The sequence below is a fragment of the Lemur catta genome, chromosome 2 (genome assembly GCF_020740605.2).
Source record: "Lemur catta isolate mLemCat1 chromosome 2, mLemCat1.pri, whole genome shotgun sequence".
Lineage (NCBI taxonomy): Eukaryota > Metazoa > Chordata > Mammalia > Primates > Lemuridae > Lemur > Lemur catta.
In genome coordinates this window covers 59869733-59892230 of record NC_059129.1, presented here as the reverse complement: position 1 = coordinate 59892230, position 22498 = coordinate 59869733, and the positions used below count along the sequence as shown (strand labels likewise).

At 47.4% G+C, this 22498-nt stretch overlaps 1 protein-coding gene across 2 annotated transcripts in view; it reads left to right on the top strand.

The window, feature by feature from the left end:
* Positions 1–1430: 1430 nt before the first annotated feature.
* Positions 1431–22498, top strand: part of TRAM2 (translocation associated membrane protein 2) — a 74487-nt gene continuing 53419 nt past the window's right edge. Inside the window, exon 1 of one of the 2 annotated variants that reach the window (XM_045543732.1) lies at positions 1431–1711. In XM_045543732.1, the coding sequence (XP_045399688.1) occupies positions 1592–1711 (120 nt within the window). In that variant the 5' untranslated portion in view covers positions 1431–1591. The remainder of the gene's footprint in view (positions 1712–22498) is intronic. The other variant, XM_045543733.1, reaches the window with a different exon arrangement.

The following is a 22498-nucleotide window of genomic DNA, read 5'->3' as shown; positions in this document are numbered from 1 at the left end:
AAAAAACATTTTTTCCTTGGGGCCATGGTGTTTTATTATGAAAATAGAATAAAAACTTGGAAAAAATGATCCTTTCTAATTTAATGAGTAATTTGTTATTTTTTTGTTTTCTGTGCGTGAGTTATATGCAACTTAAAAAATAGTTCACCGGGTACTCAAGATGAAGAGACGTGTGAGTTACATATGCTTCAGGAGGCCCTGGGCTCAAAAGCAGTATGAGTTAAATATAACTCACATCGCAGTTAATGTGTTAAGGAAGGCCAGTCGTGAAGTTAAATGAAGTTTAGCCCAATATAAGCGTTACTTATTCATTTCCTTGACAGATAAGAGAATTACAAGACTCTGCTAAATACTGAAGAGTGCAAACTTAGGAAGGGAAATTTCTCTGGAACTCCATCCAGTCTCAATCACATTTCCACACGGTGCCATTTTAAAGAAATCATATTTACTTAGAAGCGAAGTAACTGTGGACCTAATAATAAAGGGAATAGGAATTAAATAGTTCTTTGTTCATTTCGCATTTCTGTGCATCTAGAAAGTGATTAGTTGACTCCTTCATTACTGGTAGGATTAAATCCAATATTTGCGAATATAAATTAGTTTATTAAAAAGAACTTTTGTCCTTCCAGGAGCACCTTTAAGACTTAAATAAAAATTTTCAATGAGAAAGTTCCTTTTTTATTCTTCTGTGTTTATTCTCCCACTTATTCCTATCAATTAATATTGAAGGTAGACTTTGGGTGAGACGTGTGAAACTAACTTACGGCAGCACGAGGATCCAGAAAGTTAGAGGGCAAAACTGCAGCCACCCACCCACTCCCCCCAGCGGAACGGAAGCGCCCCTAGGGCAGAGTCTTTTGTTTGCCGGGTATTCGCAGCGGCCTGAACCGTGCCTAGCCAGCCCGCGGCAACGCCTCGATAAATACTCGATTAACCACCCATTCATTTCTCGTCCGAGTAGGGCGCTGTGGCCAGCGGGAAGGCCGGCCCGCAGCTGCCTCCAGCGACCCCGCGCAGCTCTCAGCACCCCAGGGCCGGAGCCCGCGACCCCGGCAATATCCGGCCGCCCGGCCCACCCCTGGGCGGCCCGCGGCCTCCCGGCTCTTCCCTTCCCGCAGAGGAAAGAGCGGGGCGCGAGGAGTGGGAAACCCGGGCCCACTTCCTGTCCCGACAGGCCCGGGCGTCCGCCTCCTCCCCGGCCTGCTCTCTCGGCGCGGGAGGCGGCGGATCCCTGGGCACCGGGGACGCGGCCGGGCGCGGTGCGGGCGCGGATCGAGCAGGACCCGGGCCGCGCTCTCCGCCCCCGCCCGCGCGCGCCCCGCGGCGAGAGGGTTAAGCGCGCAGGGGGCGGGGCCGGGCGAGCCCTGCGCGCCGAGCGCCGGGCGCGGGCGGGGAGGGGGCTGCGGCCGGAGGCGGTTCCGGGCGGCGGGGGCGGGGGCAGGCGGAGGAAGGGGGCGGGGCCCAGAAGTTGTTCCGCGCTGGGCGGGAGGGCTGCGGGCCGGCGGGCGGACCGGGCCGGGGCTGGGGAAGTTTGCGCTGCGGCTCGTGAGCGCAGGGTGCGGGCCCCGCCGGCCGCTGCGCGCCCGCTGCCATGGCTTTCCGCAGGAGGACGAAAAGTTACCCGCTCTTCAGCCAGGAGTTCGTCATCCACAACCACGCGGACATCGGCTTCTGCCTGGTGCTCTGCGTCCTCATCGGGCTTATGTTCGAGGTGAGAGAGACTGGGGAGAGGTGCCGGAGGGACGCGCAGTGCCCCTTCTCGTGAGCCGCCCGGCATACCCCTGCAGGTCCCCCCGGGGTCCTTGTCTGAGCTGGGGAGCCTGGCTGCCATGTACGTTATCTGCACCCGGGCTTTGTGCACCGTACCCCCTTTCCCCCGCCTTGTGCGCTGTACCCCCTGGCCCGGGTCGGCGCAGGCAGCACCCCCAGCTCCCGCGCCGAGCCAGCCGTGCCATGCTCTGCCGCCCCCTTGGGCGCCCACCGTATCCTGCAGCTCTTTCTGCAGCCCTTAAACCCAAGCCTGGCCTCGAACCAACCGCCGCGCTGCCACCCTGGCCTGACGCGTGGGGTTTCCTTTCTGGCGTCCGGGAGCCAAGCCCAGAGACTCCCAGACTCGCAGTCATTGCACAACCCCCCTACACCCCCCCCAGCGGTGGCCACTAGCTCTTCTGGGCTCTTCCAGTGGGAGGAACCCTGACCCTCTTCCACTTCCCATCTGATTTTGTGGGTGTTTGCATCCTCAACTCTGGAACGTGCTGGGGTGTTCACGTGTGGCCCTGGCCCCATCCCAGTAGTGGCCTTCTGCTCTTCTCTTGCTCCCTCTTTTTTTTTTTTTTTTTGTTCTGGCCTAAAGGGCCAGTTTTTGGATACCTTTTATCAATCTGTGGACTGTGCCTTAAGATCCTTCTGTGGTGGACCCAGAGCTTCACCCCCTTTATAGGGGCAAGGAGATGGACAGGGATACCCTCTGCTTTTAGGGGAAAGGTGATCCTCTTATAGAGTAGGGGTGGGGGGCAGAGGTTGGGATCCTACCCTGACAGCTATGCCCTGGTGCAGGCCTCCCGCAACAGGAAGTTTTACTAAGTCAGCAAGGGGTCAGAATCCAAGGGGGCTGATGGGAAGGACTCCTTAGTCTTGCACAGTGAGAAAAATGTGATATTCAAAAGTGGGAAGAACTGGAGGAAACTGAGTGTGGGTTTGCTGCGGTATATCTTGTCTCAGAAGTGAGATATGTGAATGACATTCCCCTCACCCTCGCCGTGGTCTCCTCCAGTTCCTCTGAGACATCTCCTTGTCCTCCCTTCTGGGTAGGGTTGCTTATCTGCATTCTCAGGGTTGGGTTAGGAAGCTGTAACCATTTATAAACTTCCCTGGAGATGGAGGATTCCTCGTGTGCCTGATTTCTCCTTCCTTGTCCCTCTGTCTCTTGGTTCTCTGTCTCTACGGGATGACAAGGGGTCCTACTTGGCTGGTGAAGCTGCCCTCAAGCTGGGGACATTCTTGTGGTGGCTGAGTTGGGGTTGGATGTGTGAGTGTGTCCTTGGCTGGACCCTGGGGTCTGTAGGAAATAAACCTGGGACTAGGATCTGGGTCTGCACTCCATGTTTTGGTAGTGTTCCTTTAGTTCGGTCCCTCTCTCCTTCCTCCCTCTCCCACAGCACTCTCTGGTGGTATCCTGAATAGGGCTCGTCCAAGGCAGCGTCACCCCTGTGTTCCAGTTCATACTCTGTCACTAGTCTGACTGAAAACTGACTGCAGTCTCAGTTTCCCCGTGATTAAAGAGGTTCGTAAAACCTGCCTTTCTCACAGGGCAATGGTAAGGTTTAACTGAGATCACGTCAGCAAAAAAAGCTATAACATCTCTTACCAACATGGAAACCAGCCTACTGCTCCTGGCTGGAGCCCTGTTATTATTTATCATAATAATAGCTTAACAAAATAACAGAGAATTTGTTTTGCCCAGCCAGGACCCTGCTGTCTATTTGCCATCCTCTGTTCTGAGAGGCCGCCCACTGCCATGTCCCCAATCTTGGAGGGTGTGGCTGGAAAGACACACATGACAGCTGTAAACCTCAAAGCCACATGCTCTGCAGCAGCCAAGTTTCTTATATAGCCTGTGGCTCTCTCTGTTGTATTTCTAGCATTTGCTAAGGTTTGCAGCTCTACCTGCTTTATCTGTGCTCAGAAACAGCTGCCGAGCATTTGAGCTTGGTTCCTCTTTCTCTCCCTGCCTCTAGTCTTGTGGAAAGTCCTGTGCATTAAACCCGCCACTCTGGGAGTTGAACAGTGCTAGGAGCTCTTACTCCCAGTACCTGCTGGAGGAGAAAGGCCCAAGGTGAGAAAAACAAACAAAACTACAGCCCCGTCTCCCTTAGGGTTGGACTGGAGCGTGTGGCAAGGGCCCTGGTTGAAACACTTGCCTCCCCCTCTTCCCACCAACCCCACCACCTCTCAGACCCACAGGGCTGGCAGGGCCGGCTTCTCCGTCTCTCAGAGGTGCTTTGTTGGGGGGACGGACAGTCTGTGCTGGTCTGGGAGATAGAGGGCTGTGCCCCAAACCTCCAGTCTTGTGTTCTTCTGTGCTGGGCATGTGGTAGGTCCTCGCTGTCTATACCCGCTGACTAACTCTTTACAGAGGTAGGTATTCCTGGTGGTGGTGGTGGGGGTATGTGGAGCTCTGCTGCCCTACCAAATGAGAGCAAAAACATCTAGATACTTCCAGGCAAAGAGCAAAACATCTGGATACTTCCAGGGCCCTCGGAGAAACAAATGTGGCATCTTCACACTAGGAGTAAAACGGGGAGTTGCCTAGACGTCCTAGATGTTACTCCGGCTCTTCTGGGCCCCCCCCTGGAGGTGTACGGTGTGTATGTGTGGGTATGTAGGGATGCATATGGTGTGGCGGAGGGTGCAGTTCGGGACTTAACGCTTCCTAGAAGTGAGGACAGAAGGAGTTGCAAGCGGAAGGAGAAGGAGAAAGGGAGAGAGGACATTAGGCCCTTGGGGTTCTGACTTTGGCCAGGCTAGGATTCCTTCATTCAGAAGCTGAGCCAGGAAAACTCAGTTGTAATTCTTCCCACAAAGAGTGGCTCCCCTGGCCACTCCTCCCTCTGGGGTCCCCTGCCCATCTCTGCCAGTGAGCTGTGTCCCCCTGTCCCCCAGCCCTCACCCAAGCAGCCACAGCCCTTGCCTCTCCACCTCATGCTTGCTTTGCTCCTCCCCAACGCACTGGTCACCTCCTCAGCATGCAGGGGGCTTTCCTTTCCTCCTCAGGGACCCCAGGACATCAGTTCTCTGTCCCCAGGGAGATGACGACCCTAAATTCCTTCCCTTGGGATCACTTCCTTTTGGGAACACACATATAATAAGACAGTCTCCTCCCCAGCCCACCCCACCCACCCCACCGCCCCACTTTTAGTTTAGTTTTGGGCCATCCTATTTCCAAGGCAGGGGCAGGTTCTTCCCCCTGAACCCAGTTTTCTCCCCATCCTATAGGCTGCTTGGAATAGAGGAGCTGCTCTGTGCGGCCACAGCACTTGGCTAAAAAATGTCAGGAATGTGGAACTTTATTTCCCCCCTCCTTCCTTTCCAGCTTTCTCTTTCTTAACTCTGCTTTCAGGAGAGGCAGCACAAGGGGAGTTTTCTACTCAGCTGTGGTCCTTGAGTCCTTTCTTAGGTGGAGTCTGGCCTGACCATCATTCAGGGTGTGGGCGGCTGGTGGAGGTGTGTGTGTCAGATTTGAAAGTAGCCCCCCTCGCCTTCCAGTGTCCCGTTCTGTGCCACGTTTCAAACTGAAACAGGCAGGGGAAGAGGAAAACTTAGCAAACGGAGAATGAGGAAAAACGGGGTGCATGGAAGAGAGAGGAAGCAATTTATATACTACCTTTAAAATGTCATTTCAAGATAGAAACTTTTTTTTTTTTTTTTTAAGCTCATTTACAGGCTCTGCAGAGGCAATGAAATGTTTCTAAAATTCTGAGCCTGTCATTTGTTGGTTTGGTTTCTGTCTGGTCTGTGATGACTTAAGGGTTTAAGCCCCAGAGGAGTTCCTGGTCGTGGCTGGTTTTTGCTTTTTAATTGTTTTGGAGATAAATGTGGCAGATCTATCTATCTTTTCTCCAGGAATAACCGTCCCTGTTCCTGACGCCGTGATTGACTTGTCAGGATGAAATGTTTGCAGTGTATGCAGTGGGAGCCCACTGTGGCACACACAGCCTGCCAGGACATAGGTTCCATGGCACCACTTCACATCCTCCCAGACATACCTGTAGGCATTGTAAGCTGAAATGTTGGCATCATAAAACAATTCTGCATCTGTTGTGTTGACAGAAAGATGTATGTAAATGGCACAGACGTACATCTGTGGACATGGGTCATCTTTCTTTGACTAACTTATCATGAGCTTTTGAAGAAGTTTCTTTGCCAGTTTTTATAGTTCCTGACTTTACTCATCTCCCACTTTAGCCTCTGATGTAATCCATCAATGGTGTTCTAGAGAAGTTAATCAGAGGAAACCGATGGGGGGGGTGTCACTTATTCTCTTGAGCACCCTTGTTCTGTGGTTGAATTTCTACGTGCATGGCTCAGTGATTTGAGTAGCAGAGCAGAAATTTGGAGCTGCATTTTCTACTGGTCAAGCCTCAAATGTAACCCTATCCTATGGGATGTAAGGACACACTGCTTATTCCTATGTCTTTCCTCGGCAAAAATTCAGGGAAGTGGCATTAAAAATACCCAGGACTATGTCTGGCACATGGGCACTTAATCGATGGCCTCAACAACTCCACTGATGCCTGTTGCTGTCGGCTTCGTGTTGGGTCTGTGAGTCAACCTTCCACTCACTGGGCATCCTGGCTGGATTTCGTTGTAGAGATGACATGTTTTGAGATGGAGACCTTTCCCCCAAGTGCTCCAGTGCTCGCCATCTATTGTCCAAATGGACCGATCTCTACCCCAGGACCCTCCTTCCCACAGAACCTTGTGGCGTGGCTGCTCCACGGAGAACATCTGCTTTCTCTCCGACATCCCTCTTATCAGAACATGGGCCGTGGGTACCGGAGGGTCTTAGGGCTGCCACTGTCCGCTTTGTGGAGAAGTGAAAACCACAAGGAGACGGCCCTGCAAGTTAAATAGGTACCACTGTTCTCTTGCATGCTCTGTTGTCTGAACCCTCAGTCGCTCATTTCTTGGGGGCACTGTCCAGACCGGTCACAACAGAGCGCCTTAGTCCTGACTGTTTGCAGAATAACATGTGTTGCTATGGTGAAATCTTCACCCTGGCAGGCACGAGCTCCTTTTTGATCTGCTTCGTTGTGGCCAGGGGCCCCAGAAATCACTCTGTGGCACAGCTGATGTACCTCTCATTCCCACCCTGATAAATGACGAAGCCAGAGGGTTGATAAGAGCGGATTAGAGTTCCCAAACTACAGAAGTGCTTTCTAATCAGTGAGAGCACTATTAGCAGGCTTTGGTGGGAAACTTTACTGATAGTATCTCTTAACCTTTTTATCCAGCTCTGTGTATCTGGTATCCATTGGTACCTAATGGTTAAAGAAAGGGAAAAAGAAAAAAAAAGAAAAAGAAAACAGTAAAACTACTAACATGGGTCCTGAACAGCCCCTCTTATTTCCTGAGCAGACCTTTATCTTTTATACATTCTATTACTTTGCCCTGATATACCTCTACTGTCTCAAATGTCCCACAGTACAGGAGAACCAAACCTAATTTAGTCACAGCTGGTTGACGTTGCGCGTTAACTGTGTGGTTTACAGAGCTTTCCAAGTGAGTCTTGCAAAGAGTGCTTGCTTTTCAGCTGGGGAAATGGAGCCAGATTATGAGGGGGGGGGCTTAAGGCCTTTGGAGCCCTCTGGTGAGTTTGTAGCAGCCTAATGTTGGGAGAGGGGCTGCTCTGTGGCTCTCTCCACCGAGCCACGTTGCCTCTTGCCGGCTTCCCTCGTTTGTCTGGAGGGGTTGGCAGCACTTTGCATCTGTGAAATGCTCGACTAGCCTCACCCTTGTAATCGGGATGGTTTATGGAGGTTGTCATACCCATCCAGAGCCCGGCTTCTAGAGGAGAGGCTTGGCCAAGCACCATCCACTCCGAGTTGGAGTTGGAGCCAAAATAAAAATTCTGCAACGTCTGGCTCGCATTTAGAGCTCAGCCTTGATGCTTCCACAAATGGGGCGTCTATGGAATGTAGCCACGGGCTGCTTTATTTTTCTTTGTCTGACTGGAATCTGCTTATTACCTGAAAGTAATGTCTGTGGGTCCTTGTTCCACTTGGAGGCTTTTCTGCCTGGAACAATCATTGAAATTTTCATCTCCCTGGAAAAGACTACAGAGAAGGACCCAAATGTGTGTGTGTATCACGTGTGAACATAGGCAAATGGGTAGAAGCTTCCCCTACCATTAAAGTTACTGCTTGCTGCCACCCAACATTGGTGTAAGAAAAGATGCTTCTGGCTGTTATATCTTCACTGCCTGTATCATCAAGTTAATATTGTAGCCATAGCTCCAGGGTATATCATATTTTACAAGTTTAAGATCTTAGGGGGAACCTAAGAAGTCCTCTACTGTATTTCTCTACAAAAGAAGTCCTCTACAAAACAAGAAAATAAGACCCCCCAGAAGCTGGGAGATTTGCCCACGACAGTAGAGTGAAATTTTGGCAAAACTGAGGCTTCACCCCATGTCTTCTGACTCATGTCTGGTGTGTCTTCTACACCTCTGCCCACTGGAATTCTAGACTCTACCTTTGAATGCCAGTGTATATGCAGAAGTCTTGAAATGGAGTGCTATGTTCTTTGATGTGGCAGCTGTTTATGGAGTGTCTGAGTACCTGCTGGTGCCTGTGTTGAGCTCTGGGAGTGCAGAGATGAATAGGTAGGGTCCTTGTCCTCAAAGAGGTCACAGTGTGGTAGCTTAAAGCTGATACGCTGTTTGTGGATAGGGGTCAGGTCTTGATGTGAGTGGCAGGTGCAACCTCAGATTGGTAGGCCTCAACCTGCAGCCACTGCTGTTGGTGGAAGGGTGGTTTATTAAACTGAGACGTCACACCCTGCATGTAGGGGGGTCAATATTCAGAGAAGAGTGGCAGTGGTCACTCCTAGATACCCTGTGAAGCACAGCTAGTATCCTCATATGTACAAACTGCTTAAAGGCAGTGTGTTTAGGCTGCTATAACAAAAATACCTTAGATTTGGTGGCTTAAGCAACCCATGCGCATTTCTCACAGTTTTGAAGGCTAGGCAAGTCTAAGATCAAGGCGCTAGCAGATTTGGTGTCTGGTGAGGGTCCATTTCCTGGTTCGTAGACATAGATAGTCATCTCCTCTCTGTGTCCTCACATGGCAGAATGTAGGGGGTGGGGAAGAGAAAGAGAGAGAGAGAGATATCTCATGGGTCTCTTTTATAAGGGGCCTAATCCCATTCATGAGGGCTGTAGCCCCATGACCTAATCACCTCCCATAGGCTTCACTTCTAATACCATCACATTGAGGGTCAGGATTTCATTATAGGAATTTGGGGGGCACAAAAACATTCAGTCCAATACAGGCAGAGTGTGTGTGTGTGTGTGTGTGTGTGTGTGTGTGTGTATGTGCAAGTGCAGTTTCTAGTACTGGGAGGCTTATACTGAGTTAGGAAAACTCTTCCATATAGTTTCTTAAGATTTTAAGTGTCAAATCTCACCATGATCTGTAAGGTTCCTTTTGGGCTGGTGGAGGTGATGATCATACCTGCGGTGGGAAGGGTGTAATCCTCTGAGCCTCAGGTGCCCTTGCCTTTAAAAATAAGGAGAGAACTTCTTAAAGCTCCTGAATTTTGCAAGGACAGAGTATTGCTAGTTTACTCAGTTTTTTCCTTCATCTTTTTTTTAAAGATGTAGACACTCTCTCTTAGGGAGTATTTCATTTTTTCTTTTTACAGAAAATTTTAAAAAAAGACTGTTGAGTGGTCCACCACCATTAGGAAGACTTGCACAGCATTGGGGAGGGAGAAGGATGTACCTACCTCAGGACAAATAATTGCATGGTTTAGGCAATTACACCCTGCTTCCTCTGTTGACCTCCACCCCCTTGCTTCAAGGAGTGCCCAGGACCATGCTCGTTGGTCAGCAAGGGTGGATGGCCTGGTCAGTGTGCTGGGGCGGTGTTGGACTCCATGGAGAGAGAGCACTGAGGGTCAGTGGGAACGTGGCTTAGGCTTAGGGTTAGAGGTGCTGGGGATGTATTATCAGCTTCTTTCCTGAGAATTGGGAGCAGTCTGGGAGCTCTTGACCTGATGGAGCAATCCTGGGATAAACAGGCCTTCCCTCCAGCAATTCCTGGAGTCCTGCAGGAAGTCGCAAGGCCTGCTTCACAATGCCTGGTTTCCTGCAGAGAAGAATTCCTCAGCACTTGGAGCAGAATTGGAACTTTTCAGACATGATGCTTCTGGAGTTTAGAGTGTGTTTTTAGCATGCAGTCTGACTTCGTACTGGATCAACTTTTGACCTTGATGGGCAAGGAATAACTTGTTTGTATGGATTTTGTGACTGTTTGGAGGAAGGAAGTTGAAGTGAAAAGGAACGGGTGGTAGTTCATTTTTTTTTTTTCATAGCAGTTTGGGCTCTGGTTTGGGCATGAAGGCTGGATAGAACATGTGCTCCTCTTCCAGAGTCCTTGAGGTGTGAGCTGTGGCTGGTGCCCATGGAGGGCCGGCGGCAGGCAGGCGTGCGGTGGGAGGGGGGAGGGCCGGGCCTGGATCCTTCCATCAGGTAGCTGTGTGGCCCACGCAAGGCCCTTTGCTGCTCTGGACCCCACTTGCTTCATGGGCATGTCGACTGTCCAGTAGCTCAATCATGCTTTTGTACCACAGGCACGTAGAACAGGGCTGGGAAATGTGTATAAAACTTAAGTTGCCCGTCAGAAATTGGGAGGAGAGGGAAGGAGGCACCTTCCCCCAACCATGTAGATTTAGGAATAGTAACTAGAGTAACTTTGTGCCTCTATTAGGTTAGTGGGCTCAGTTTCTAATCTTGGTTTCATTTCTTACTTGCGTCGAAATCAGATTCTAGCCTAAATTTGGGTTTGGCACATCATATGACTTAGCAAAACCCATGATGGGGAAGGAGAAAATCCATGTATGAGAAAGAAATCCTTGTCTGGGCTTTACTTTGTGACTTTCGTGTCAGAGGCCCTGTGGCCTCTGCAAGGCTGACCAGGAGACCTGGGAAGAGCAAGAGGTGGTCCCTAACCCAGGCCGTGTGGCTCATGCGCTCTGCTCTGCCAAGTCCGGTTGTATCACACCAGTCCTGAGTGTGTTCTGGGACCCTGGGCTTGAGAGAGTGTTTCCATATTCAGTGATACGCTCATCACATAGACACATCTGTGGCTTATTTTTTTTTTTTTCAGATCAGTAGGGTGACCCTAGTGTCTGAACCTGACCTATGATCTGCCAACCCCCAGCCCCACGCTCCCAGCAAAGCTCTGGTTAATACTGTTATTCTGCAAGTTCCCGCTTCCTCTCTCTGGCCTCTTCACCTACTCTGACCAAAAATGGCCAGGATAATGGGAATGGATTAAAAGCAAGACAGGAGAGGAAAAAGTGTTGTACAGAGATGCATCTGTACTTAATCACAGTCTTTTGAAGCCTAGTTTCAAGTAGGAATTATCCATTATAGTTAATATTTGACATGTCACAATTTTTGACAGCTCACACCTGTGCCGTGCAGTGAGGTAGCTATTAGCTACATTTGGCTATTTAAATGTAAATTTATTAAAATAAAATGAAATAAAAAATGCAGTTTCTCCATCTGTTACACTAGCCACATTTCAAGTGCTGAGTTGTGTGGATATAGAACATTGTGATTATTTAGAAAGTTCTCTTGAATAGTGGTTTGCACATTGGTTTATGAGTTTGCTTTTTTGTTTTTGTAGTAATAAATAGTAAGAGATCATTGTGGTGTGGTTATGTTAGGAAACCGTCAGAGGCCATGGATTGCAGTGGTCAGGGTCATGGCCTTATATTTAGACTGCCTGAGTTTGAATTCTGCTTTTCTACTGCCTAGCAGTGCCATCTAGGCAATTTGTTTAGGATAATAATACATCATAGAGTTGCAAGGAGGATTGGAAATACTAAGTATAAATACAGCACTTAGGAGAGGGCTTGGTATAGGATAAGAGCCCAATCCATGTTATTTATTGTTATCCCATGCAGAAAGTATTGGCGTGATACCTAGACTGTGTGGATCTCCTCTTTGTGGCTGCCACATCCGTTTGGGACATAGCTGAGAAATAGGATGCAGGTTGGAGCAGCCCGATGGTGGCCACAACCCTGGGTCATCATGCCATGTTCTCTGCACCCAGGCTAGCCCTCAGGCCCTTGTTCAAAGCCCACCTACAGGTACTTATGTGCAGTTATATGAAGCTTGTATTCTATTTCCCAAGCTTATAGGAGAAGAAAAAGTAATAAAATGGGAGAAGAGGCTAAGGTAGGTAGACTGATAGTAGCTGGCAGCTGGGAGGTAGGTTATCCATTATAAGAAATGAAAACAAACAAACAAAAAAAACATGAATACCTGGTGTCATTTAGTATATGAGCAAATGGCTTCAGTAGATTTTGAGGTTATTAAGATAGATAGTACATGATACTTGTACATGTACTAGTACATTAGGATACTTGATCATGATGATGATCCTCTAGGTCCATGAAAAACTAAAGGCCATACAGTATACTCATACAGATTTTTAGAAAGATATTCATCCACAGTGCTTTATGTCAAAGTTTTAAACCCAAATCTGTGACAATAAGGAAAAGTTGGCCATCCAGACTGATTCATCTCCAGAAATTTCTGGAGAGCTACAGTATTATAGCCTTGAAGTAAAAAGCAAAGTTGGTTTGCTGTGCAGTACATTTTAATACCCTAGAAATGTAAAAGAAACATTTTTGATATTCTTATCACCCAGCCTGGGAAATATCCTCATTCAACCCTATTCAACCATCTAGCCATTCAATTTAAAAAAAAAGAAAATCATTCAGCAAGGACACCTACTCTGTGCTGGACCCTGAGATCTGGAAGGAAGCCAGCTAACATATTTGTTGACACAGCTCATTCTACTTTGCTGATTTTTGGAGCTTCAGGAAGAGGAGAATGTGACGCTTCTTGTCCACTCTTCTCTGAGTTTCTTGGGTCCAGGTAACTCCAGACATCACAATCATGGCCTTGCCAGATTGTCACTGACCACGTACCACACCTTTAGCCTGAAGCTATAGCGAAGCCAAGTGCAACTTGACTGATGTTGCTGCCCTCTCAGTCCCACCGGTTGGGTTGTTGCTCATTAGCCCAAGGGTTGTGAGTCTTGGCCCTCATTCTGCAAATGTTGGTTAACCAGTGCTTTTGTGTGAGCCATGTTCTAGATGCTGAGAACACAGAGGGAAAGGACATATTGTCTAATCACAAGGAACGTAGCATCTAGTAAGGGAGACAGACTAAAGGAGACAAGGATAGTCAATTGGCGATGAGTACTCTGGTTGAGCTGCCATGTTGGTCTTCTGGTCTAGCACAGTGGTAAGTAGTGGTCTACTAGAGCTGCGGTCCCCAACTCCTGGGGTGCCACACATCACCCCCACCCCACCCACCACACTCCACGCCCAGTCCGTGGAAAAATTGTCTTCCATGAAACCAGTCCCTGGTGCCAAAAAGGTTGGGGACCGTTGTACTAAAGGGGATGCTTTGGGAACATGGAAGGGGGGCTCCTAGCTTAGTGTGTCCTTCTGTAGATGGAGACGAGCTGGTGTGGAGCTTCACAGGATGCTCTGGAAGTGGGGCAAAGCGGGGGGAAGAGGAGACAAAAGGGGAGGTGGGGCCAGAGCACCAAGGGCCCCTTAGGGCATACTGCAGGGTTGAGACTTTATCCTGGAGGTAATGGGGAACCTTTGAAGAGTTTTCGGGAGGATAGTGATGTGAGGAGGCTGCTCTGGGGACTATCTGGGAGTGGTTTGGAGGAGGAGATTAGAGATGGGGAGTCGGGTCAGCAGGCAGGGGCACCAGTTTCCGTGAGAACTTCCACCAGGGGAATTTCAGTCTCGACCCCCACCCAGGAAGTAAGCCCTGAGGAGCCGGCGGGACCCACACACCCGAACTCTCTCTGGTGTTGGTTCAGACTTCAGAAACTGTAAGGTCTCTCGCAGCTCTCTTTCCCTTGCATTTCATGTGACACGGGCTGGCAGCAAGGCAGTTGTGTGGCGCAGGCAAGGACAGCTAAAGCCGGGAGAGAGAGACAGCTTTTCCCTAGACCTTATTATAACCCTCAAGTGTGCTTCATGCCGGCGTTGCCCTTGAGCGTGACTGTCATCCTGTTTCTCCGTCTCGTGTTGCCTTTGCACGACTTTATCACTGAAGTGTCCTTTGGACTTATTAGAAGGGTATTTGTTTGCATCTAATATGACTTCTGGTTTTTTAAAAGGTAGGGCCTTAGTGAGTTAGAACATCTTCTCCCTCCACCTTTTGTTTTTTTAGCTAAATAAGCCATGAAGAGGCTTGCGTGAAAGTCCCGTGGCCTTACCTAAGGAAGCTGGATTTGTTCCAGTGCTCGGCAGAGGTGGGGGCAGTGGGAAGTTCCTTTGTGGAGGTTGGGGGTGGGGAGGGGCATGGTGTGGTCGGTGGACAGAGGGATGTAGGCATGAACTGTGTGTAGCATTCATTCAAAAAAGTTATTCAGCACCCACTGTATACTGGGGTCTGCCTATGTCTTGCAGCTGGGAGTTCCTGATGGGGGTGTCAGTAAGGAATTTTTTGAAGTGTGCTTGACAGTGTGAGGAGGACCAACCGTTCATCTCTTGACTTTTGACCGACCCCTAGAAACAGATGTGGTGAGATTTTCCCCATGTCTGATTGCCAGCACCCTCGTCGACCATCTAGAGGTCTTCTTACCAAGGTCTGTCGGGGACACCATGATTTTATTAGCTTCCCCACTGCCACCGTCATGCAGTACTGTGGTTTGTGTAGTCTCCAGGAGAGGGAACTTTAACGGGTGCATACGCTGGAGCAGAAAGCCACAGCCGTCACTTGCCCTCCCTTGTGCCCCGTGTCAGCTCACTGAGTCCGTCGGTTTTACCTCCTGCGTTGCTCTCAGCTGTCCTCTCGCCCTAATGCTCTGTGGCCTTAGCTCAGACGCTTGATATCCCTCGCCTGAATGGCTACAGCAGGTCCTACATCAGCCCCCAGCCTCTCGTCTCCTCTGGTCCTTTCTCCATGAATTGTCCTCAGGCGCAGAGCTGAGCATCCCCTACTTAAACTCCTTCCAGGGTGCCCTCCTAAGGGCCGGGCTGCTTAGCCTGGCTTCAGGCTTCCGCCAGCCTGACCTGCCTTTGTTCTGGACTCTGCACCTTCCTCAAGCCTCGTCCTTGCCCTGACCGCTCATTGCGGTCCAACCTACCTGCCTGTGCTTCTTGAACATTCACTCCTCTTTCATGCTTCTCTGCTTTTTCTCAGGTACCCCCGCCCCCTACATCTTCTCCATCCCCTTTTCATTGTACTAACTTCGATTTCTCCTTTAAGGCCCACCTGCTCAGAGTGCTGTCCCAGCCCTTCTGCCCTAAGGGAGTTAATTCTTCCTTTCTGCCCACCTCGTCTTTCTCTTGTTTTCAACAAGAGTCTTTCTCTTCTTTTCTCATTCAACCAAACTTTTGCTCTCTGCTGAGATAAAAGATGAAAAGGCGAAGATTTTGCCGTCCCAGAGCTGAGCGTCCTTAGGGAAGTGACAGTGTCTCAGCTGCTCTTGTGTATACAAGGTACAGTGTGCATGTCAGGGAAGGGAGCATAACCCCCCTGGGAGGGGTAAAGACAGTTCATTTTTAAAAGGAGAAGTCTGGGCTGGGCCTTGAGGCCCGAGGGGCATTGGCGAGGCAGATGTGCTGGGGAGATGGTGTGCCAGGCGGAGAGCGGGCACATGGGGTACCGCAAGTGGCTTCCTGTTGCCAGAGTGGGGGCGTGGGGGTTAAGGGAGGAAGCTGTGGAAGGTGAGGCTGGACTGGCTGGCAGGGTCAGGCCAGGGAAGCCCTTGTTCGGAAGTTTGGATTTGGTCCTCAGCTTAGGTAATAGGGAGCCATTGAAGATTTCTGAGCATGAGGATAACTCCGATTTGTATTAGGAAGGTCACCAGCAGTGGGACCAGGCATGGCTCTTTGCACTTGTGGTGAGCTCCCCCCACCCCAAGGAAGAAGTTGTTTCACATTGTCTCAGTGTCCCCAGCATTTCTGTACCTACCATATAGTTGGTGTGACTTTATCAGGGACGGCCCTTTGTACACACAGAGTAGCATGTGTCTTGAGTTGCCTTTCTGCTGCGTGTGGTCATTCGAAGCCTTCTATCCATATTGTTTCTTCTGGGTTCTCAGGTAACAAGTAAGAGATGCTGGTGAGCACATTAGAAATGCTGGCTACTTTGGCATGTGCATACAGATAGAGAACCGATAATCTTAGCCTTTTAAAGCTTAAAACAATTTTTTTGGAATAGGTACTTTTGGTGATGCATTCACATATCTTGAAAATTAAAAAACATGTAAAAACGAATATATTGGGAAGTATCTCTCTCCATCCACCTGTTGTCATCCAGCTCCCCCTCTCCAGCCCTGAAGTAGCCAGCTTTTAAGTTTTGTGTATCTTTCTGGTCGGGTTTACTTATGCAAATACAAGCAGCTATAAATAATATATATATATTTTTATCTATCTGTTTATATTCTTGTCCCCTTTCTTATACAAGATGGAGTGTATTATTTACACTTTTGCACCTTGCCCTTTCAATTAGGAAAGTATCTGGGAGATCTTTCCATGTCAGTTCACAGAGAATTTCCTTCTCTATGTGTAAAGTTGCATAGTCTTCCATTGTGCAGGTTCACTTTCATTAATTTAATCAGTCCCCTTTTGATGGACACTTGGGTTGTTTCCAGACGTTTGCTCTTATAAACAATGCTGTGGTGAATATCCTAGTACAAATATCATTTTGTTCCTATACAGGCATATCTTGTAAGATATTTTCCCAGAAACTGAGATGATTGGGTCAAAGTGTAACTGCATTTGTATTTTTGATAGAAATTGACAAATTGACCTTGTCCTTTTAAAATACCATCTTCACATCAGTGGTGCAATTAGCCGTGGACTATTTACCATGTACCCATGAAAATATGCAGTTATATACTGAAAACCTATCAATGGCTGCATTGATCTTGTTCTCTGTTGTATTCTCAGCATCTAGCACAGTGCCTGGTGTATAGCAGGAATCATATCAAATTAAAATATGTGTTGCATTTTTAAAATGACACTGTTCGGCACCTTTGGCTAATGGGGTTCTTGCCTTCTGATTGTGTTTCAGCCCCTCCATGGTGTTTCTTGCGCCTCTCGCCTTCCTATAGGTTCTTCCCTCAGGACACCCTCCCTCCGCCCACTTGGCCAGCTGTTCCCCATTCCTCAGGCACAGCCCACTTTTTCTGGAAAGTCCTCCCTTATCCCTGGGCAGGGCAGTGGCTCTAAGTTCCCTGTGCCTCCCTTATCATGACCCTGATGACCCCAGCTCTACTGCCTGCAGCCTGGTCTCTCTGCGCAGCGTGGCTGTGTGTCTCTTGAGCACAGGAGGGGTTGCTGACCACAGGGTCGCTAGTACCCAGCATAGCACTTGGCATTCCAGTGCTTCTCATGTAATGTTTTTCTCAGTAGAGTAGAGTTACCAATTGATAACCCATTTTCAAATAATTTTTTCTTGCATTTTAAATTGAGGTATAACTCACATACCATAAAATTTACTATTTTAAAGTATACAATTCAGCAATTTTTAACATGCTTTATCACATTACCGTTATCTAATTCCAGAATATTTCCATCATCCCCCAAAGAAACCTGTTAGAGTCCATTTCTCATGGCTCCCTCCACCCCCACCTCCACCCCCACCCCGGCAGCCACTGATCTACTTCCTGTCTCTAGACTTGCCCACTCTGGACATTTCGAGTAAATGGAGTCAGACAATATGTTGTCTTTTGTGCCTGGCTTCTTTCACTTAGCATAATGTTTTCAAGGTTCATCGATGTAGCACATATCAATACTTCATTTCTTTTTATGACTGAATTATATTTCATTGTATGGAGATGCCATATTTTGTGCACTCATTCACCAGTGGATGGATGGACATTTGGGTCGTTTCTACCTTTTGGCAAAATGAATATGCTGCTCTGAAAATTTATGTACTAGTTTTCAACTGGCCGCAATGCACACTATCTGGGGGATGGGCACACTTCTAACTTTGACTCAAACGGTGCAAAAGCAATTTATGTAACCAAAATGTTTATGCCCCCATAATATTCTGAAACAAAACAAAACAAAGGAAAACCAAAAAAAAAAAAAAAAAAAACCAAGTTTTTGTGTGGATATCATGTTTTCAGTTCTCTGGGGTAGATACCTAGGAGTGGAATTGCTGGGTCATTAAATAATTTTAATATAGGCAAGGATCCAGCCCTAAAAATATATTGAACAGCTTGTCTTTTTGAGAGTTATATCTCCAGGCCGGTGTTATGAATGCTGCTCGTTATTCTGGCTTCACACAGCAGCGTGTTATTAAGAGTTATATTCGATGGCTTGTGAGCCAATAATCCTCTGTGACTCAGAGGCAAATGTTGTCAGAGTTCATACGACAGAACACACTGAATGCTTCCCACTGTGCTAACTCCATGGAGATGCCAAAACACACAGAACACAGCGCTTGCCCTGACATCATCATTCATTGGAAGCAATGTAAACAGCAAATTATATTGAGCTGATTAGGTAAAGTATGGCATAGCCATACAACGGAATACTCTATAACTGTTTAAAAGAGGATTAGGTTCCTCTTTACCTATTGACATGGACTGATGTCAGAGGAAAAAAATAGGTTACAGATTAGTATGTATAGGATGAGCTCATTTTAATGAAAAACTTATGTTTATATATGCACAGGCAAAACCTGGAAAGATCGCATACAGCAGACTGTCAATACTGATTATCTCTCTAGGAGGTAGGTTGTAGAAGACTTTCAACTTTATATGTTTCACTTTTTAAAATTTTATACAGTACGTGTGTAGCTTTTAAATTCATTTAACTTCCCAGGATTCTATTTTGGAAAAATTCTTGAGACAAGAATTCTATCCGAAACACTAGATAGCAACGTAGGATATAACACTACATCTAGGTCTATGACTAAATGCCAACACATTTGTGGTAAACATAGTAGTTTTACAAACTGTAAGTCCAGAGGTGAGAGGGCTTTTAGATTCTAGCAGTTAGGGAATCTTCATGAAAGAAGAATGGGACTTGGTGTGGGCCTTAAAGAATGGGTAGCATTTATATAGGATTTCATAGTGTATAGAATGAAAGATAGCAAACGTGCATTGTGCGCTGAGCACCTACTTTGTGCCGAGCACTGTGATGAGCACTGGAGCTGTATTCTTTCATTCAGTCCTCGCAATGAGCCTGTGAGGTAGATACTGTGATTACTCCCATTTTACAGATGAGTGAACTGCGGTATAGAAAAAGTGAGCAACCTGACCAGACTCCCACTGCTTATAAATGCCGGAGCCAGAATTCAGAGCCCCGTGTGTCTGACTTCACAGCCTGAGCCTTGCACTGCATTTTAAAGAGAAGGAAACTGAGGCAGAGAGAATTAAAGTCACTTCCTCAGGTCACACAGCTAGTAAATTGGGAAGCCAGGATCTGAACTCAGGGCGTTATTCTAAGTGATCCATTAAGTCTGTGACACTGATATTTCCTGATATGGATTTCAGGTTATGGAAATCCCTGGGGGTAGCAGTGTGGGGCTGGGAGGTTCTGGGCCAGAGAGGTATGCAAAACTCTTCCTACCATGTCCCCTTTTTGGGAGATTCACAGAGCATTAACTTACTGAAGTAGCATCCACCATTTCTTGGAATCGTATGACTATCTCTTTTCAAGTAATGTGCAGTAATGTTCCTAAGATCTCACCTTGCAAAACACTACCTTCCCATCCTATGAGGAAGCAGAAGGAAAGAAGGCACAGGTTCATGAAAAACCTTCTATTTCTTTCTTTCTCTCTCTCTCTCAATGAATACGTGTCAGCTCTAAGGTCTCAGGTTGGAAGTGAGGAAGAGTAATCGCTGGAATTAATGGAGTGTGATTTCTTGGATTGGTTTGGGGCCACATCTCTAGCCACTTACACATTTTATTGAATCTTCTTGCTTTAGGACATATGGCAGAGCCTAACGGGAAGGTCACATTTGCCATCTCTTTGTGACTCTTTGTTTTAGTAAATAATGACTTGCTGTTGATAAGTTACCTAATTAACCCTCCCATACTCCCTGAACTCAAATTATTCAACCTACACTCTACCAAATTTCATTCGGTGAATATTAGAAGTATCTGAGTGTCACCCTCCCCTTGCTGTATTACGTGTCATTATTGTGTTTTCTTTAAAAAAATTCTGTAAAATGTACGTAACATTAAAGCTACCATCTTAACCATTTGCAGGTGTACAGTTAAGTAGTATTAAGTGCATTCATATTGTGCAACCAATCTCTAGAACCCTTTTCAATTCATTCCACAAACAACTATTGAGCACCTAATCTGGGATGATTAAGATACACTCCCTGCTCAGTCAATGGCAAAGATGGGTAGGAGAACCGGTGGCTACGGCTCAGAACGGCCAGCGTGGGGAGGTGCTCCTGCAGGACTGGGCTTGGCGGTCTGCCGTGCCTTGGGAAGGGACCTGTTACCACCTAGTACTCCAGGGCTGCTTCTCTTCTGGCTTCCTGTTTGGCTACTTGCTGATGGTGTCTCTCACCCCCTTTATTCCTTGGAGGAATTGTGCCACCCCTGCTCTCCAGAGTCCTGGGGAGACCCAGCCGGCAGCTTTTGCCTGAGTGAGAGCTGTGCTCTGTGGCTGAGCCCACGCGGCCTGGGGCGGGGAGCAGGGCAGGAGGAAGGTGCTGCTGCCAAAACCAGAACTTCACCAAACCCCAAATCAACAGTTTGCCCAAATATAGTATCCTAGACCTCCAGCCGTCATGTTTAAGCTAAATATACTGTCCTTTAGCTTGCAAGCTCAGCTTCCTCTGGGAATGACTTCTGTGATTATTCCTAAGTGCCTTTTCTCTGTTTCACAACTGAAAAATGACCATGGTGACATGGCCGAAGTCCCAGACTCGGGGCATGTGTAAAGCTAAACAGATTGGAGAGAGCTGGCTCCAGGTCTCATTTGGTTGTGTGCATTTCCATGGAGACCTCTTGAAAGTGAAAGATGGTCATGGCATTCTCGTATAGCACATAGAGCTCCTTAACAGAGAAGGTTTATTATGACGATTGACTCCCAGGCTCTCCTTTCCCAGAAAGATGGATTGAGGGTTTGAGGCAGTTGCCTGCTCTGTCTGGAAATGCCCCCTGATTCTCCGTTTCCCATCGCCACGTTGTGCCGGGCTTATAACCACAGTACTGTGCATACAGTGTGAGTGCAGGCTTGGAATTCAAATGGCCTGATTCTTTACCGGCTCCTTCACTGGACTAGAGGACTTGCGAAGTTACTTAACTGTGCCCCAGTTTTCTTGCCAGTAAAATGGGGATGAAAATGCTCGTACCTACCACGGTAGGTTTTTGAAAGGATCAGGTAAGTTAATAATGCACGCATAGCATTTTTACAGAGCCTGATGTAAGGAAGGACTCAGTTGATGTTAATTGTTGGTAGGATATGAATAGTAATTAATTCATTCCATGAATATTGCTGCTGTCATTAAGCAGCCATTTTCTGTGCCTCTAATTTTCATATTATAGGTTATAGACAGTCTGCACCTCCTGGTATAGCCATTCCTCACCAGATACACCTTTTATGCTCAAACCTTGCTGCCTGGGCCACCAGACTGTTAAGAAATGTACAGGTTGGGTCTGTTTGCTGAGAGTTTCTCCCCCATGGGCTTGGAACCCCTCTCCTCTCGAGCCTGTGCGCCTGAGACCCCAGCCCATGGCACGGTCCACGAATGCCCTCCCTTAAGTCCCAGAATTACCCTTCACCTCTTCCCTTTCTCACAGATCATATGGCCTCCGTACTGCTGTCTCCTCCCACTGGGAAGAAAACTATGAGGTTAAATTCAATGGAGATCAGCTGCTTGAAATATTTTATACTGCGGCATGACCTCACCATCATAACATTTTTTAAAATAATGGGGGTTTTGCATTTTACAAGTTACTTTTTGTTGAAGAACTTTCTTTTTTGTCTAAATACCACTTTTATAAACAGATTTCCTGTAGTTCTTCCACTTAACACCATTGACTTAATTTCTACTCTGTTCTCATGCCCAGATACTATATAATTCTTCATAGTTGTAATAGAAATGCACAGACTGAATTCTGATTTTTCCCCCCACTCAGTGGTATATCCAAATATTTTGAAATGTTGGCATTTTTTTAAAAGATGTGGTTGTTCCTAAATGCCTACCAGTAAAGAATTGGTTAGATCACTTTAAAATGGTGACAGAAATCTTTATGCAGTGTCATAGAATGATGTCCAAAACATATGGTTATGTTTTGTTTTTAAAAAAAAAACATTACAGAATGCCATATTGTGTGGGCCTTTTTCTGTAGAAGTTTGGATTTGTTTTATTTTTGTAGAAAGATATCTATTACTATAAGGATGATCATCAAAATAGTATCAGTGATTTTCTCTGTGTGGTAGAATTTTAAGTAATTAAAATTTTTTTCTCCATGCTTACATTTATCTACTCATATATATATTTATTTCAATGAACTGTATATTATTTTGAGGATCAGAAAAAGGCTCATTAAAGCTGTTTCGTTTTGCAAGTGGGAAGACGGGAAGTTTGGGTTGGTGACAGCCTGCTGCTTGGCAGGCAGGGGAGGGGGAAGCCAGAGCTCGTGTCAGGGCTGAGGGGTGTGGGAGAGGGAAGAGGTCAGGAGGGCAGAGGAGGAAGGCTGGAAAAAGAAGCCCACACCCTCAGTCCTAGAGAGAGATGCC